Raw genomic sequence first — 19871 nt, 5'->3', positions numbered from 1 at the left:
TTCCATATGTTTTCTATATGGAAACTTTGGAAATTATCAGAAAGTTATGGGAATTTTACAACCCTAGTTGTAGCTACTCATAGGGTCTGATGATCCCTGGCTACCCCTGGTGTGACTGGTGTGAAGACCCACATCAACCCGCACCACTTCCTGTTTTACTGTCACTGTTACTGACCTAGTTCAATCACTGACAATGACATCATCACACAACCGCCACGTGGCTCTCGCTGGGCATGTTAAAGCTCAAGACTGCACTGGTTCCTTTGGACTTTGGAGAGAAAACACAAATGACCTCCATGATGATTGGATTTCCACAGTCCGGAGTCAGTGTGTTATGAACTGCCAGAGGAGCTTTTGTATTGATGAAGAGGTAGTGTTTCATTGAGGCCAGAGTTGAACGGGAAAGGCACGCTCTTCTCTCTCTCTCTCACTTGTTTTTTTTTCTTTCTTTGTCTCTTTCTCTTTCTCTCTCTCTCTCTCTCTCTCTTTCTCTCTCTCTCTCTCTCTCTCTCTCTCTTCTCTCTCTCTCTCTCTCTCTCTCTCTCTCTCACTTGTTTTATTTTCTTTCTCTCTCTCTTTCTCTTTCTCTCTCTCTCTCTCTCTCTCTCTCTCTCTCTCTCTCTCTCTCTTTCTCTCTCTCTCTCTCTCTCTCTCTCTCGCTTGTTTTCTATCGCTCAACTCATTTAGCTCTTCCTCCCACACTTCCTCCTTGCCTCTGCCCTTCATTAGAACACATTTGTCTGCATTTATACAGACAAATCTAATAACAATACTGTATCACTAGGCACCCCCCACCCGCATACTGTAGGATTTTCTCTATAAAGCTGTGTGGTCACATTAGGCTCTCGTGGTGTAGGGTTACCACACAGATAAGTGGGTTTGGGGGGGCTTTCCAACACTACCTCATCATGAGTCTGCTCAACTGGCGAAGTAAACAGTCACGTCATTTTGAAAATAAAGTTTGTATTTTGCCCTCAGTATTTTCTGTGTGGGCCAGTTCTGGATAGGTTTTCAAAGTCGTAGGCCTCAGAGTGCCCTAGGGGCGATGGGCTATGGCAGTTTGTATGCATGCCGACATGCGTCTATGTCATACTGTAAGCCACACACGTTCCAAAGAGAGAGACCAGCGGAAAGTGGGCCATTCCAGTGCAAGACACTTTAGCACATGAAATATTCATGTCTATGGATTTGTCCTGTTCAATTATTAACTCAGCGGACTGGATGCAGTTAGGCGGCCTAACTGTTAGGCTCTAACTAAAGTGACAACAGGCACATATGTGAACGCACTCACATACTTTACACACACCTTCTCTCTCACTCAACCTGAACACCAACTCTCTCTCTCTCTCTCCCTCTCTCTCTCTCCTCTCTCTCTCTCTCTCTCTCTCTCTCTGGTACACACACATATGGAAGTTGCTTAGACCTATTTCTCTCTATTTGAATTTCTGTGCTTGTATGTAGCCTGATTTTTTGTGTTAAATGCGGTGCCTCATCCCCCTTGCTCTTAGATGGCTGACCTACCTGCTGCTGCTGATCCTGGACCTGATCATCTGCCTGGTTACATGCCTAGGGATGGCCAAGCAGTCCCGATGGCTGCTTACCACGTGAGTGTGTGTGTGTGTGTGTGTGTGTGTGTGTGTGTGTGTATGTGTGTGTGTGTGTGTGTGCGCGTGCGTGTGTTTCAGTCCCTGGGCCCTTCCCTTTAGTCTTCCCTTTAGTCTCTAGTCCCAGCAGCAGCCTCAGCCAGGCTGATTGTCCCACACCCTAAACACAGGGGGCGGCTGGGTCACTCTCCAGCCTCCTCCAGTCGGGATGGACAGGAACAGATAAAGCCAATGGTACCATTCACTCCCATCCCCCTATCTGCCCATACCCAGCCTCACTGCTATGAGGGAGATGAGTTGAATACCAACCAGATACAATTACACAGGCAAGCTGTTGAAACCTGACATCGGAAGACGGGCTTATTGTAATGCATGGAATCGAATGAGTAATGGTATCAAACATTCCATGTATTACAATGAGCCCATCCTTCGATTTCTACCTCCTTTCAGATTCCATTACAGTCACAGCTCTCTACGTCGTTTACTTGCGCCCCTGGATACGTCGACAATGGACCAGTTATTTTTCAAATCTAATTCATAGACTTTGGCCTTGGCAGAGTCTTTGTATTACAATAAACCTTGATATTCAGTGTGTCCAGCACTGATGTTCCAGAGAAATAACAACATCCTAGCCCTCCTCTCTCTCTCTGCTCTATCTTCATGTACACATTGATCAGCCTCTGTAACAGTGTTATTGGAAGATGCTCCAGATCTCTCTCCTCTCTTCCCTCGGATGGTGTTCACTAATGCCTATTGATCGCTTTGCCAGGATGCGTATGCACCCTTAACTAATTATTAAGTACTCCCAGACCACTTTATTGGTGCTTTTAAGACGATCAGAGGAGCGAGTTGGAACCCGAAACCCTCAGCTGCCTTTTAGCGTCCAAAGGGGAGCAATTCTTTCTCTCTTTTTTCACTCTGTTTATCTCTGTCTTCTTTATCCTCCCGTCTTCTCTCAGCCTCTGCTGTACCATTGTTCGCAGAGTGTGGGGGATAATGGTCTACAATGCTATGTTTATTCATCAGACGACTAAGTCTGTTGGGGCTATTCATTGAGTGAATTAGACTTGCCGCAAACTGGAACTCATTTCTGATGGAGATGGAAAGGTGTTTAGGAGCCAACACAGTCTATCGATTGATTATCTTCCAAAACAGTGAATAAAATGTAGGCTTTCTTTGACTAGCTTTGCCCCTGCTACTCTCCTGATTAAACATGAAAGATAACAGTCGAACAGATTACTAAAGGAAAGGCGCTTTAAAGTGTCCATTCAGTCAGTCTTTAATTCCCCTCTATAGGTGATAACAGCAAAATAACAGCATCACAGGTGCTCTGTGTATCTCACATTCCCAGCATCCATCTATCCATCTGTCTGTCTCTCCTCCCTCTCCTCCCTCTCTCTTTTTCTCTGTTCTTGATTTCCTTCAGGATAATGGTGTTTGGGGTGTTGACTCTGATCTTGAGCTGGGCGTCGCTGGGAGCAGGCACTGCTACAGCCGTGGTGAGTACTGTATCTCTGATAGGGCTTTCACACCGGCAGTTCCGAACGCCGGTTCGCGTTCGCGTTCGGAAACCTCAGAACGTTGGCGCTGTCTGGCGAACACTGGTATACACTGGTATGAACGCGGGCTCGTTCGCCAGACAGCGCCAACGTTCTGAGGTTTCCGAACGCGAACGCGAACGCGAACCGGCGTTCGGAACTGCCGGTGTGAAAGCCCTATGAGTCTGGGTGAAGGTTAGAAAACACACCCTGTCGTCACCAAATATGCTCTTATAATGACCTCCTGCTAGTCACAAAAAACACTGTAATCAAAGGTTATTTATTGACCGTTGCAAAATGTTACATTATGAATTCCTCAGCAGTTAATGTTGAGATGTAATAAGTCCTCTGCATTGAAAGGGCAGTGTGAGGATTGTTTTACATCAATACAGTCATAATATTGATCTATGTGGCCTCTGCAGATTATCATATTATTATATGTGTGTGTGTGGGTGGGAGCGTGAGTGTGTGCGTGCGTGCGTGAGTGCGTGCGTGCGTGCGTGAGTGCGTGCGTGCGTCCCTGTAGACAGCAAAGCTGATTACGAGCCCCCAGCCATTTAGGTTAGAGCCTATATAGTTGTTGTTGTAAAGCAGTAACCTAGCTGTCATCAATTACAAGCTGGTCAATCTCTCTCTCTCTCTCTCTCTCTCTCTCTCTCTCTCTCTCTCTCTCTCTCTCTCTCTCTCTCTCTCTCTCTCTCTCTCTCTTCGCACACACACACACACACACACACACAAACACCCATAGCCAAGCAGGGTGTGGATTATCTACCAGGATTGTACAGCTGGACAGCTGTGCCACACACTCTTGGCCTGGGGAGTTAGCTCTACATCAGGACCATAATGCATTGAATGATATTTTAGTGGGAACAAACATCTACTCTAGACTTATGGCGCTTTTCCATCAGCGGCCCAGCTCGGGTCGGGTCGGTTCGGTTCGGGTCGCTTCGGCCCGCTTTTGATCAGTTCTGGTTTTCCACTATACACAACAGACCAGTAACTAGTAGGAGGAGTAGGCGATAGTAGGCGGAGTTACGCGTCATAAAAGCGCGCCATGGTGGTGACGTATATTTTCACGAGACACAACACAGCCACAACAACAGCGACATGGAGGAACTTGAAGCTATCGTATACTTTTTCCTCGGCATGTGGTATATTATTAACCGTGGTTTTTTGGAGAGAAAGAGAAAGAGAGAGAGGAAGCTATGTACACATAATAAAGTCATGTTTTTTGAACCCTTAAAACCACTGCCTTCACTTGTCTGCTTTATGAACTGTAGTATCATTGTGTGCCGTGTTCTTCACGGACAAACACGGTGCCCGGAGGCACCCTTTGCAGGTTAATAACTTCGGTTTACCGTGGGTTAGGATAACAATTCCAACGTGTCCGGATAGGGGAGAGGACAGGGAATCTGAAACCATTTGAATGGTGTCGATACGACACTGTTATCACGGTCTATGACACAGCGCGGAGCGAATTCCCTGGTAGAAATTGTCTGTCCCCCCGCTGATATCCTCCATGACGTGCTGCTGCTTAGAGCAGCGGTGAACTCCCGGTAAACGGAGGCACCCTTTGCGGGTTAATAACTTCGGTTTACCGTGGGTTAGGATAACAATTCAAACGTGTCCGGATAGGGGAGAGGACAGGGAATCCAAAACCATTTGAATGGTGTCGATCCTACACTCCTATCACCGTCGACACAGCGCGGAGCGAATTCCCTGGTAAAACGTTTCTCTGCCCCCGCTGTCAACAGGACTTTCAACCAGCAGGCGCGGTGCTGCGAGCAGCAGCGGGTGAACTCCCGGTTCATTGAGTTTACGGTTAAAAGCATAACTTCTCGGGGTGTCAGCGCGGTGGTTAAGGGCTCAAAATGACCGTATACCGATGGTGAAGTTAGCAAAGGAGTATTGTGTTTCTACCACATTCACAGCCGGTGTTATTCACGGGCAAAAAAGGTGCATAATAGCGATTTTTGTGTTATGCTTGTTGTAAATAAAAGTTCTATGATGCATTGAAATGACATTAAACTAAGATAATACGATGGTCAGCATACTTTTTCGAATCTTTATTAATAAGCTATTACAGAAACTGTAGTGACATTTTCCAAGAGCGAATGTGGTATTTCAAGATGGCGGTTAGCGAAGAAATCTATGAACATGGGATGACGATTTCCATTGACCAATCAACGGTGTGCAGCGTCACACGTCACACGCAGCCTGGCAAAAAGGTTCCGGGTCTACATTTGGACCCTGGTATCGAAGGGTAGCTAAAGAAGCGAGCCGAACCGAGCCGACCCGACCCGGGCCGACAAATGGAAAAGCGCCAAAGAAGCAGGCCAGCCCGGGTCGACCCGGGCTGGCACGATAGTGGAAAAGGGGCTTTAGAGAGTCACTCTAGGACAGACCTGGGCGTTGTACGGCCCCCGGGCCGCAGGCCCTATGGCTGTCCCTGGCCGGCCCTGTGTGAGGTCAATAAAACATTTTAACGTTTTTTCATAATAATAGAAATAACATGTTTGCATTGCTTTTATTTTGAAGGCGACAATTTTATTTTCAATTTACGTATGTGCGTGCGTGACTATGTTATGGCGCTTTTCCACTACCGTGCCGACCCGTGCCGTACCGCGTGAGCCCGGTTTGTTTTGCTTTCTCCACTGCCAACCGAGCCGGGCCGAGCCGGGCCGAGCCGGGCCGTTTTAGTTCTCGTTTCAGAGGGGTAGCGAAAGGTACTTTTTGCCAGGCTGTGTGTGACATGTGACGCTGCAGACCGTTGATTGGTCAATGGAAATCGTCACAACATCGTCATCCCATGTTCAGAGTTCACCCTTAACCACCATTTTTAAATACCACAACAGATTTCGCTCTCGGAAAATGTCACTTAATGTTTCTGTAATAACTTATTAATAAAGATTTGAAAAATGATGATAACCATCTTATTATGTCATTTCAATGCATCATAGAACTTGCATGCATTGTCGGTGTGTGTGCACTGCGTTTATATCACAAAATGTACATTTGATAAGTAAAGGTAAGCTAGCTAAGTAAGTAATCTAGCTAACTATGATTGGAAACAAAGTACTTTCCAGTTAGAATTATAGAAGATCTAGTTGTGTTTTCCTGCTGGTCTCGCTGCCTGGGTTTGAACAGACTTTGTCATCCAGTCAATCTGTGGTTTAACCCAGGGGAAATTGCAATAGTAATCATTCACGTTTTTTTGTGATCCCTAGGGACATCCAAATAACATATTAAAAGTCTTAGTCTTAATACTTATTGGATCAAGGTAAATTCAGGGGTCGAAAATTTGGGGTCTTTGTGCCACATCGTCACAGAAAGAAGTGTTTATCTTTGCTTCTGAACATGCTATTTTCATCGAATTTATGTCTATACATTTGTAAGAATAATACTTTAAAAGAAATAAAAGTAATTTATTATATAATAACTATATATTATATTATAATAATTATAGGGTGTTCTTTCACGTACAACCATCAGATATTACCTATTCTCAATGTGTGCACTTTGGGGGTACCCTTACCCCAAAATTATATTTTTATTTTATTTTATTCAAACAAAGTCAATCAAATTAGTGTTAGTCCCTCCCCCAACAGGTTCATGAAAAGTTGTTTGTTTTCATCGTTTGACAGAAATTCCTATTTTTTCAACCTCAGTGACATGGTGACGGTCAGTGTTTGTGTTCCTCCTTTTATGGGCACCATCCTTTGTAGATGGCTGGTTGCTGTACCCATTTCCTTCTGATCTGTCTGAATTTCTAACTCACCTTTGTGCCATCTCACCATCTATTCTGTTATTATTCTATTCTGTTATTATCTGTTATTTTAATATCCATGTTGACTCCAACTGCAAAACCTTAACGGAACTCCTGGACATTCTCCACTATTTGTACATTACCCCAGTGTGCGAATTAAATCACGGTGTGCGGGGGAGCCCAGGGATTAAAGTAAAAAAAATTCTCCTAACGGAAAAAAAAAATCTGGAGAATTTCGGGGCCGGTGGCTTTCCGTGCGCAAAGCGCGCGTGCGATTTTCCGTTCTCCGTTCTAATGCTTTGACTTTTCTTTCGAAAAATGTGAACACAAATGTGAACACCGCGTTGTATAAAATCAATGACACATCGCTAGTCAACTAACACGGCTTGTTTTGTGAGCCTGCTAACAATGTACAGTAGTGTTCTAGTTAACTAGGTAGCAGTCCAATCCATTTCGCTGCTGTATTTTGGCTTGACTAGCGAGTTTGTGTTGTGATTCTCAACAACGTAGTTTCACCCTTTTCCATAGTTTTGATAAATAAATGTGTGGACTGACGATGTAGCGCAGCCTAACTTATTCTAATAATTATTTAACATACCGGTACTTTTATTCTGATAATTATTCCCCCCTCTGTGGTATTCTGTAGTAAGAAAGTAGTTAGGAAAAGAATGAGACCGGGAGACACGCAGCTGCTCTTCACTTCGCACGTTTATTCAACTCCTTCTTAACATACGTAAGTGCATACATCACTTCCGTATCTGCATACATCACTTCCGTAACTGCATACATCACTAGCATACTAGCGCCCACTGGCGGTATAAACAGGACACATTTCCCCCTTTCTTAAAGGAATTACAGTACTCAAAGAATGCAATATTCTGTAGACTGGTGTCAGTACAATTGAAATAAAATGAAAACTAAGGAAATGAAAATGAATGAATCAGCAGAATGAATAACAACAATAAACAGTTTATGACAGTGAAACATGCAATGAACATTCACTTTTGTCATTGCATTGTAGGACCTTTTTGTACTAAGTTAGAACCGTGTTCTATCCTACCCTTTTTGTACGTTCTCTACGGCACAAAGTCTACCAGCCACCTAGGTGGGTTTCTGACTCTAAGGTTCCTTCTTGGACCTGGTTCATTAAACACATTCTCTCTCTCGGGCACCATGAACTCCTCTAGCTCAATCTCCTTTTCACCACTGGTGCCAGACAGAGCATCCTTGGGGAAGCGTGTAAGCTTGGATGCATTCCATTTTCGACCATCACTGAGCAGGTATGTATTCTGTCCTGCTTTACTAACTACTGTCAGCGGTTCTGTGAATCTTGATGATCCCTTTTTTACATGCTCCGGTCTGCGGACACGTACGGTGTCATTCACTTGGAACATGGGCACTTTCGCTCCCCTCATTCTGTCTGTGTACTCCTTACTCTCCTGTTGCTTGCGTCTCACTGTCTCCTGCACTTTCTCATGTGACTTAATTTGTTGTGAGACAGGGAGGACATTTAGTTTTGTACGCATCTTTCTGTTCCTCAGCAACTCAAAGGGAGTAGCTCCTGTAGTAGCATGCGGCGTAGCGCGATAGTTCAGTAAGAACTCTGTTACTGCATGTTTCCATGGCTTGTGCATTCTCTCAGCCGTCTGAATACACTCTTTGAGAACTCGATTAAATCTCTCAATAGCCCCGTTGGCTCTTGGATAATAAACACTGGAACGCATGTGCTTTATCTCTCTCTCTCCCAGAAAGCTTGCAAAAGCATGGGAGGTAAACTGACATCCGTTGTCAGAGACCAGGAAGGAAGGGTTACCTTCACGACTAAACACTGTAGTCAAGAAGCTAATAACCGCCTCTGTAGTTACAGTAGAGACAAACGCCACCTCTGGCCACTTACTGTAATAGTCTGTGAGTGTAATAGCATAACGGCAGTCCCATGTCGCACAGTCAAAGGGACCAACAATGTCAATGGCCACCTTCTCCCATGGTCCACCTGGCAGTCCCACTGGGGTAAGTGGTGCAGGCGCAGTTTTGGCTGTTTTGTCATTGTATTGACAGGGTACACATGAGCCTACTAATGTCTGGACACATCTGTCCATTTGCGGCCACCAATATAGCTCTCGTAGTCTCTGTTTAGTACGCACTATTCCCTGATGCGCTTCATGAGCTAAATTTACAACTTTAGACCGTAGTGTAGTAGGAACCACCACACGGTCGGGGCCTCTCATGACAAGTAGTTCATCCACAGCCAGTTCATCTCTCACTCTAAAATATGGAGCAAGTTCCTTTGTCACATTCTTACTGCATTTTGACCAACCTTTCTGTATCTGCTGTCTCAGTTGAGTCAGTTCAGGACAGGCCTCACAGGCAGCAGTGAACTCGGTCACAGATATGGCATGTGAGGAACCTGTGAACACAGTAGCCACCATGTCTGGCTCCTCCTCCACCTCTCCTGTCGAAGGCAGAGGGAGTCTGGACAAGCAGTCAGCAGTCACATTACGTTTCCCTGGATGGTAAGTGACATCATAAGTAAAGCATAGTAGACGTGCAGACCATCTCGCTATTCTCAGACCTGCGCGACCCGTACCTCTGGAAGTGAGTAGGGTTGTCAACGCTTGGTGGTCTGTGCGTAGGACAAAACGATGTCCCCACAGGTAGGTTCTCCACCTTTCCACCGCCCAAACGCATGCCAGCGCCTCACGCTCGACGGTAGAGTACTTTCTCTCTGCAGGAGAAAGTGTCCTGGACGCAAAAGCTATGGTTCTCTCTGTATTGTCTGGGTGAATCTGGCTCATTACAGCCCCCAATCCATAGTTAGAAGCATAGGTAGTGACATAAGTAGGTAACTCAGGATCATATAATGCTAAGGTAGGACTCTCAGTAATCAGTCTCTTAACCTCAGTAAAACTGGACTCTGCATCCGCTGTCCATTCAAACTTAGTGTCAGTAGATTCCCTGAGTGTAGCACGTAGCGGTTCCACCACAGTAGCGAAGTCAGGTATGAATTTACTATACCACGATGCAAGTCCTAGGAAGGACCGCAGGGAGGATGTGTCGTGCGGGGCAGGCGCGTTCGCCACAGCACTGACCCCGTCTTGGTCAGGATGAAGACCATCTTTGGACACAGTGTGGCCCAGGAAGCGCAGAGCTTTCTGGTTGAACTTACACTTGTGCATGTTCAGTTTAAGTCCCACTTCATTTAGAGCATGTAGCACTCTCCGTAGGCTGACATCGTGATCCTGCTGTGTGATGCCGTAGCAAATCACATCATCCAGGTAGGCCTGTACGCCTGGCAGGCCTGTCAGTACAGTCGACATCATTTTCTGAAAAGCTGAAGGAGCAGAAGCGAGGCCAAATGGCACTCGGCAGAAACGAAAGAGACCCTCATGCGTGATAAACGCAGTTAAATCACGGCTATCTGGATGCAATGGCAACTGGTGATAAGCAGAGGCTAAGTCTATAGTAGAAAAGACTGTGGCTCCACGGAGCTCAGCGAACAGTTCATCCATGTGCGGTAAGGGATGACAGTCACTGATGATTGCCTTATTAGGTTCTCTGAGGTCAACACACAGGCGAGGCTTTCCTCCCCCCTTTCTCTGGGTCACCACTATAGGGGAAACCCATGGAGATGCGTCTATACGTTCTATAACGCCTTTTTCCTGTAGATCTGCGAGCTCATCGGTCACAGCCTGCCTCACTGAGAACGGAAGCCTCCTCAGTTTCTGCTGTACTGGCACAGCATCTGGTTTAACCTGTATTTTGTGCATAAAACCTTTTGCACACCCTAACTCCTGTACTAGAACCTCTGGTTCGGTCTGTGGAGTGGTACTCTGTACAGTAGGTGCTCGGAGTACAGTAGGAGAGCTAGCAGAGCTAACATTAATAATGTTGTTACCCTCAATGCACATCTGCAATGCTACAAATAAATCTAGTCCCAGCAATGCATTTCCTGATTCAACCACTATCAATGAACCTGTAACTGAATGTCCATTATGAACAACTGTAGCATGCATGCAACCTTTAACAGGAATTTTCTCTCTGGAGTAAGTAAGCAGATTCACTGTAGGCTCAGCAAGGACACATGTATGGAAAAGTGTCTGGTAAGTACTCTCTGGAATAATAGAAACAGATGAGCCTGTATCCACTATCAGCTCAACATCATGGGAATGATAATTTGCATCAACTCGTACAGTACACATAATTTTATCATTCACGACGGCCCCCTGCATGTAAAGCACAGTAACGTCATTCACCACTACCTCACGCACCTCTTTTTGAGCCGATCTACACACCTTGGAAAAATGTCCAACTTTTCCGCATGTATTGCAAGTCACCTTAACCGCCGGGCATGTAGGCTTGTTAGCTAAGTGTCCTGTGGATCCGCATCGGAAGCAGGCGCGCTGATTCCCAGTTGTAGCTGGCTGGCTGTAGACCGTGGCAGGTGCAGTCGTCGTCGGAGCTTTCTTCTTGCCCTTGTCAAACCTCCTCCTCGTCGGCTGTTTCTCGATGGCTCTCACCGAAGCTGTAGCTCCAGAGAGAACGTTGGAGTTCCGTAGTCCAGCCTCGATTTGTAAGGCCATTGAAGTAGCTTTGTCCAGAGACAAGTCCGATTCAAGCAAAAGTCTGTCTCGTATGCGTGTATTAGCAACACGCTCAATCAGTTGATCACGAATCATTTGTTCCTCCATGGCACCAAATTCACAAGCTGCAGCTAGCTCGCGTAATGAAGCAAGGAACTGATTAACCGTCTCGTCAGGACCCTGAGCTCTCTGTCGAAATTTGTGACGTTCAGCAATCACATTCACCTTAGGAACAAAGTACTTTTTCAGTCCATCCACGGCAGAAGTGTAGGTAACACCCGTATCCTTTAGAGTGTAGAACAGTCTTTGTCCTTCGGTCCCAAGTGCATGAAGAAGAACCGCGCGCTTTCTTTCCTCCGGCCATTTTTCTCCGGTAGCATCAATTACGAGCATGTAATTTTCAAACATTCTCAACCAAGTAGGAAAAGAAATAGCAGGTTCGCCTGGCACAGGCATGAACGGTGTAGGTAAGGGTACGGAAATAGCCATCCTCGTCGCCAAAAATGTGGTATTCTGTAGTAAGAAAGTAGTTAGGAAAAGAATGAGACCGGGAGACACGCAGCTGCTCTTCACTTCGCACGTTTATTCAACTCCTTCTTAACATACGTAAGTGCATACATCACTTCCGTATCTGCATACATCACTTCCGTAACTGCATACATCACTAGCATACTAGCGCCCACTGGCGGTATAAACAGGACACAACACCCTCCTCCCAGACAAGGTCACATTATTATTGGATTGGTTGTTTGGTGCCGGGTGAAGTTAGCTAAACATTTAACCTGCTACCTAGCAAGAGAAACATCATGTCACTCTCCAAAGGTCTAAAGAGGAAAGTTGACGGTGAAACAGGGCATTTAAAGAGGAATGGACAGCGAACTATGCGTTCATCCTACCTGGTTTCATCAATGCAAAGCCGTTGTGAGACTCACATCTTCCGTGCTCACAATGAATGTTCCCTTCCACCTATACATGCGAGTCGTCCTTTTCGTCAATGAATGTGATAAAGACGTGCTAGAGGAATCGATTGGTGCATAAAAACCTTGAGAACTGCCGGATTAAAGTGATGTCCATAATAATAATAAATAATAATAATACATTAGACTTATAGCGCTTTTCTAGACACTCAAAGACGTCCATATGATAGCCAACAAATAGTGACCGATGGGAGATGCCAGTTTTCTCATTAAGTGAGATTTAATAGCCTAATATTATTTTTTCTATTTTTAATGAATGGCTCATTGTAATTATTATCCCTAGTAATGTAGCGTGTTTGCTCTGTCGTTAAATGTTTTTCAGGAGCATATAGGCTAAGCGGATTCAGCTTTTTTTTTTTTTTTGCGCCGATTTAGTTGTCAATGTTTTTCATAAAATTAAACTGCATTTGCTTTGTTACTGTTCATATGTGTGGTGCAGTCACATTCACATAGCCTATAAGTAAACATTAAGTTTGAATTATTTACTGAGCTGGAGTTACTTTTTTCAAACCACACACCGCATGTCGGCTATTTCAGCACCAACCATTGTCCACCTACTTCTCACTATGAGGGGTTCAGCGTCAGTGCACCCCGCTCTGTTACTGTCGCATAGTTGTAGCCAATAAAGGCCTATATGTAGGCTATATAGGCTATTATATATCATTTATATACCTAATACCAACATCAAAATAGATTGTATGCCTCTACAAATCATATTACACCAGGTAAAATCCGTCACAACTTGGAATAAATCCATCGCAATTCGGAATATTTTAGAGCTCCCCCAAAATTTCACAAACCATGTTTCCAGGGGAGCTCATGTCACCACTAGGTGAGCTATAGCTCCCCGAGCTCCCCCTTATTTCGCACCATGCATTACCCAACACATAGATTTTCCTACTCACAGAAAAGGACACACACTGGACCTGGTCTGCACCTCTGGTTTCAGAATAAAAGTCTGGAAAAAAGTTTCAGAATAAAAGTCAGTAAAAAAACATTTCAGAATAAAAGTCCTCAAAAGAAAAGTTTCAGAATAAAAGTCCTAAAAAAAAAGTTGCAGAATAAAAGTCCTCCCCCCCAAAAAAATCCGAATAAAAGTCCTCAGAAAAAAAGTTTCAGAATAAAAGTCTGAAAAAAAAAGTTTCAGAATAAAAGTTTGAAAAAAAAAGTTTCAGAATAACTCAGAAATTTTTTTCTTCTGAATTACAGTCTGAAAAATACAAATTCTGACCGGTACGGCTCAGCATGACACGCATTTGAAAAGTTCGGTATGGTACGGGTAGGATACGTTCTCCATTATACACAACAGACCAGGAAGGAGCGGTGACAGTAGGAGGAGTTAAGTGGTCATTTGGCTCATGAGTGAACGGCGAAAACGCCTGGTCGGCACAGCTTGGGATTCCATGGAAGTTATAGGGAACTATAATTATGTGTGTGTGAAAGAGGTTTAAATGTTGAAATAACTGTAATACCATGGGGGGATGGCAGTTTTAGAAGGGGGATGATGAAGTGCGCTGGACTGAGGAACGGTCTAGCATAGCGATGTTTGCGATGATACCCATAATAGCGATGTTTTTGTTATGCTTGTTGTAAATAAAGGTTATATGATGCATTGAAATTACATTCAACTAAGATAATAAGATGGTTATCATCATTTTTCAAATTTGTATTAATAAGTTATTACAGAAACAGTAAGTGACATTTTTTTCGAAAGTGAAATCTGTTGTGGTATTTAAAAATGGCGGTTAGCGATGAAGTCTATGAACATGGGATGACGATGTTGATGATTTCCATTGACCAATCAACAGTCTGCAGCGTCACACGTCACACACAGCCTGGCACGAAAGTACCGAAAGTACCCCTCTCGAACTGGAACTAAAAACGGCACGGGTACTATGGCCCGGTACGGCTCGGTTGGCAGTGGAGAAAGCAAAACAAACCGGGATAACGCGGCCCGGCACGGTACGGCACTAAAGCGCCATTACACATCTTCACCGTAATGTGTAGTTGGAAATATGCTGAGGAGAAAAATGTCAGCTCACGTTAAAAAGAGAAAGATTGATGCAGAGTGTAGGGTTTTTAACAAGACATTTGAGAATGTGTCTCTCTCCAGGCGAACCGTAACTAGAAGGTTTTCCTCTGCTTTCATGGCCGCCCAAAACATCAGGGCAGGTGAGGCACCATCTGACCCAGAGGAACTCACTTCCATGTTCAACACCTCCTGCCGCTCCATCCTCGACTCGATAGCCCCACTTACCCTGAAAAAGCCCAAACCCAGGGTCTCAGCTTGGCTCAACGACACCATCAGAGCTCAGAGAAGAGCGTGGAGACAGGCGGAACGCAGGTGGAAAAAGGACAGGCTGACCATCTCACTCGAGATTTTGAGGGAAAAGCAGAGGACCTATCAGAAGGTGGTAAAGACTGAAAGGGCCAAGTACTTTGCCACTCTCATCTCCAACAACTCACACAACCCCAGAGTGTTATTCAGGACAATCAACACCGTTGTTCACCCCCCCCCTACCGTCATCCAGGATCCATCCCCGGCTAAGTGCGAGGAATTTTTATCCTTTTTTTCTGACAAAGTCACCAACATCAGAAAAAACATCCCGCACTCCACCAAGGACTTAGCCGTCACACTGGGATGTTCATCCACTTTCTCCAGCTTCTGTCCTTTCACTCTACCAGCCCTCTCCAAGATGGCCGCTGCACTGAAGCCGGCCTCATCGTCTCTGGACCCCATCCCTACCCCCCTTCTCAAAGAGGTGTTCGACACGATAGGGCCACACATCCTCTCTATAATCAATAGCTCGCTGGCCACTGGCATTGTTCCGCCCAGCCTCAAACAAGCTGTGGTCCAGCCTCTCCTCAAGAAACCTAACCTGGACCCCTCCAACCCCAGTAATTACAGACCTATTTCCAAGCTCCCAGTCGTGTCCAAGCTCCTGGAAAAGGCTGTCCTCAGCCAGCTGTGGCCCTACCTCCAACAGAACAACATCCTGGAGAAGTTTCAGTCTGGCTTCAGACCTGGCCATAGCACTGAGTCGGCACTTTTAAAGGTTTGGAACGACCTCCTCCTCATCGCAGACTCCAGGAAATGTGCTGCCCTGGTCCTCCTGGACCTCAGCGCAGCTTTTGACACCATAGACCACGCCATCCTCCTCGATCGCCTCCAGCAGGAGGTTGGCATCACCGACACCGCTTTGTCGTGGTTCAAGTCCTACCTCAACAATAGAACCTACGCCGTCCACATAGCAGACTGCTCCTCCAGACAAGCCAACCTCACCTGTGGGGTCCCTCAGGGCTCCATCTTCGGTCCCATCTTGTTCTCCCTCTACATGCTCCCCCTATGTCTAATCCCTCAACGCTACAATATCTCATTCCACTGCTATGCGGACGACACCCAGCTCTACCTGTCAATCAACACTGACGACCCCGCCGATCTGAAGCGCCTGATGGACTGCCTCCGCGATGTGAAGGAGTGGATGGCCCAGAGCTTCCTACAGCTGAATGAGAGCAAGGGGGAAATCCTCCTCATCGGCAACACCACCGCCATCACTCAGCTCAGCACCAACATGGGAAGCCTGTCCACCCTTGTCAGACCACATGTCAAGAACCTCGGTGTCATCTTTGACTCCGAGCTTAACCTTGACCGACAAGTGAGCTCCGTCGTGAAGGCATGCCTATACCAACTACGCATCATAGCCAAGATCAAGTCCTTCCTCACCCCCAGCGACCTGAGGAGGGTCGTCCTCATGCTAATATCATCTAGGCTCGACTACTGCAACTCACTATATGCGGTACTTCCTGATAAGACCATCTACCGCCTGCAGCTAGTCCAAAATTCCGCTGCCAGGCTGGTGTCAGGCACCAAAATGAGGGACCACATCTCCCCTGTCCTCATCTCCCTTCACTGGCTCCCAGTGAAGAAGAGAGTGAAGTTCAAAATCTGCACCTTTGTTTTTAAAGCTCTCAACAGTCTCGCCCCACCATACATCAAGGACCTCCTGGACCAGTCTACCTCCTCAAGGCCCAGACCCAGGCTCAGGTCCGACGCCCAACTCAGCCTGAGGGTCCCACGTACCAACCTCAAGAGGAAGGGTGACCGTGCCTTTGCGGTGATAGCACCGACCCTGTGGAACGCGCTCCCTTCTGCCATCAAGTTTGCCCCCACTCTGGACTCCTTTAGAGCCAAGTTAAAAACCCACCTCTTCCAAAATGACATTCCCTAAATCTACTCCCTATTTGTTGTGAATTGTATGCCTGAGTTTTACGTTTAAGTCGTCTGTGTCTGATTGCTTTCTGTGTTCCTGGTCTTTGTCTTTATCTGTTCCTTTACCCGGGCTGCGCCCCGGGCCGATGTAAAAGTTGGATGGGGGGCGCATTATAAATGAAATTAACATAACATAACATAACATAGAAGGATCGAGGAAATCGCGGGAAATCTGGAACTTAAGCTGCAAAACAAAGCAGACAATTTTTCTCATTGGCTTTGGATGAGAGAGTGTGTGTGTGTGTGTGTGTGTGTGTGTGTGTGTGTGTGTGTGCCTGGTGTGGTGTGGTGTGTGTGTGTGTGTGGATGTGTGCAGGTGCATGTGCAAATATGGGACTCGGACAAAGGGAACTTGTAGATTTCATACACCTGCTGTTTCTCTCCTAAACAATCCAATTGAGAGTACAGTGTGTCATCTGCCAGTGAGCAACATACTGTACTCTTAGAACATTTTCACAAGTCAATTAACATTTTATGAGACCAAAAACACTGGTCCCTCTTGAAATGTTAGAGAATTTAATGGAGCTTTAATGGAGCAGGGTGTAAGTTTGTTGGAAATCTGCCACCTCTGACCACCACGGCGAAATCAACATCCTCACTAGCCCCAGAAATGGACTTGCGGTGTTGGACATTAGCTGTTGGGTTTCCTCATGCGGACAAAATCTGAAGAGGCAGCCACCAGAGACAATAAAGCAAAAGTCCTCTCCTTGAGATCAACCCTGGTGGTAACAACATGTTTATATGCAAACTGGTGTTGGGTGTGTAAGCCCCGGCAGTCGGGTAGGACATTTTAGAAAGACAGGGTTCATAAACGCTCATTCCCTTATTGCTACTGATGAAACGTAGTCATTACAACCTTTAGGACGCATTTAGTGGCAACAATAAGAATGGGAAAGATATGTCGGCCTCTTACTAGAAACTGAACACATTATGCTTTTCTTTGGTCCTGTAATTGCTTATGCATGCACGTCAACAACCCCTCCATGCATGAATTAAACAGTGAGAACAGACTGTACACTTCTGCTATGGTCAGCAGAGCAGATTACTGAAGTTAAAGAACTGTGGAGCCTGTTGTTATAAACATCGAGTCCTGGTGACGTGCAAACCTCCCTCGTGCGCCAGGACATTCCATAGTAATTCCCTCCACCCTCTCCCTACCTTTTACCACTCAAGCATACAGCCATTAGGAGTTTTGGGAACTGAAAGGAATCTAGTATGGAATCTTGATTTTCCTTGCTCAGTATGTCAATGATTCATGTCTATTTGGATTTCGCACCATCATAGCCTTTTGATAGGTGACTTATCAATTAAAAGTATGGTGAAAGACAACACAGGAACATGTTTATTCACAGTTTTACATTCAGAGTGTCATTCTTTGTGCTTCCAGGGTACCAGTGACTTCTGCGTGTCTCCAGACAAGTTTATAGTCAACCAGACCAAGGAGTTCCTCAGTGCAGGCAAGTTTATCTTCATAGTCCACATGCATGCCTTTAGTCAGTTACCACTGTCTCAGAACAAATCCTCACTGTAATGCCAAGCTGTTTTCTCATTAGAATTAATTAATGGAATGAATTTGTGGTGTGATAAAGGGCCAATCTTTGTCTGTCCTCTCCTTCTCCCTCTCTCTATCTCTCTCTCCGTCTCTCTCTCTCTCCATCTCTCTCTCTCTGTCTCTCTCTTTCTCTGTCTCTGGCTCTCTCTCTCTCTCTCTCTCTCTCTCTTTCTCTGTCTCTCTCTCCTCCTTTCAGAAGTGGCACACTACTACCTCTACTGCAGCCCCAGTCTCCCCAACCCCTTCCAACAGGTATTGCAACCATCTGCTACTGTACCTCTCGATGGCCCCCTGGGTCTTGTACTCTGAAGATTATGGTTATCTTCAGGGTTTTTTGAAATAGGTTTTTTTCATTAGTTGTGAGGCCAAGGCTTATCAAAAACCCCTCTCAGCAGCTCAAAAAAAAAAAAAAAAGCCAGCACCACTAATTTAATTACTTTGCAGCGATAACAAAAATAAACTATGATCAAAGCATATCTCTTTTTTTTATCTGTGGGTTTGCGATAATTAGCTATGACTCATCTGTGCATATACTCTGCCTTAGGGATGTCTCACAAAACCCTTTTATTTATTTATTTATGATGCAGAGGATTTAAAACACTTAAAATTGGATATTTATGTATCTATTGAGTCAATCTACAGGGGCTGAATGCATGGGCAGTATTATTATAAAGACCCACATGTGTATCAAACATAAAAGTATCCATTTAAAGATTACACGATGCCTGTTAAGTAGACAAAGATAATCTGGCGTCATTCAATGTAAATATGATTCTGTTGTTTGTTTTGGTGATCAGATGAGGCGGTAAAGGGGTGGTGAGGGAGGTAGACAGACCCTGGATGAGTGGTAGGAGGCACAGATAATCTGGTGTCCTCCATTAAGGACATCAAGATACCATAATGCCAACATTGCTTGATGTGCTGCAGCTCTAATACTCTCTCTGTGTGTGTGTGTGTGTGTGTGTGTGTGTGTGTGTGTGTGTGTGTGTGTGTGTGTGTGTGTGTGTGTGTGTGTGTGTGCGCGCGTGTGTGTGTGTGTGTGTGTGTGTGTGTGTGTGTGTGTGTGTGTGTGTGCTGCAGTCTCTGACCAACTTCCAGAAGTCCCTGACTACCATGCAGATTCAGATTCAAGGGCTGCTGCAGTTCTCTGTCCCTGTGTTCCCCACATCTGAGGTAAGTGACTGGGCCGGGGGGTCAAGGTCGTAAGGTCTGCAAGGACAGGAAGACACTGTCACTCACTTTCCCTCTGAATCCTTTTACAGAGAGATCTTCTGGGGATCCAGCGGCTGTTGAACTCCACGGAGTTTAATCTGCATCAGTTAACGGCCCTGCTAGACTGCCGGAGCTTACATAAGGTAAGACTCAAGGGGTTTCACTCAATGGTTACAGACTCTCTCAGTAGAGCTCACCTCTTTGTAATCAATGTTTCAATGTGTGTGTGTGTTTCTGTGTTTCTGTGTGTGTGTGTGTGTGTGTGTGTGTGTGTGTGTGTGTGTGTGTGTGTGTGTGTGTGTGTGCGTGCGTGCGTGCGTGCGTATGTTTCTGTGTGTGTGTGTGTGTGTGTGCATGTGTTTCTGTGTGTGT

At 45.5% G+C, this 19871-nt stretch overlaps 1 protein-coding gene across 1 annotated transcript in view; it reads left to right on the top strand.

The window, feature by feature from the left end:
• The window catches only part of ttyh2l (tweety homolog 2, like), a gene marked incomplete at both ends in the record, with an annotated part of 41416 nt that overhangs the window by 17618 nt on the left and 3927 nt on the right, over positions 1–19871 (top strand). Inside the window, 6 exons of the mRNA XM_080524853.1 lie at positions 1509–1604; positions 3031–3103; positions 18123–18192; positions 18484–18539; positions 19368–19460; positions 19550–19642. Of these exons, the coding sequence (XP_080380979.1) occupies positions 1509–1604; positions 3031–3103; positions 18123–18192; positions 18484–18539; positions 19368–19460; positions 19550–19642 (481 nt within the window). The remainder of the gene's footprint in view (positions 1–1508; positions 1605–3030; positions 3104–18122; positions 18193–18483; positions 18540–19367; positions 19461–19549; positions 19643–19871) is intronic.

The sequence above is a fragment of the Nansenia antarctica genome (genome assembly GCF_963989245.1).
Source record: "Nansenia antarctica genome assembly, chromosome: 2".
Lineage (NCBI taxonomy): Eukaryota > Metazoa > Chordata > Actinopteri > Argentiniformes > Microstomatidae > Nansenia > Nansenia antarctica.
This window is presented reverse-complemented; position numbering and strand designations above follow the sequence as displayed.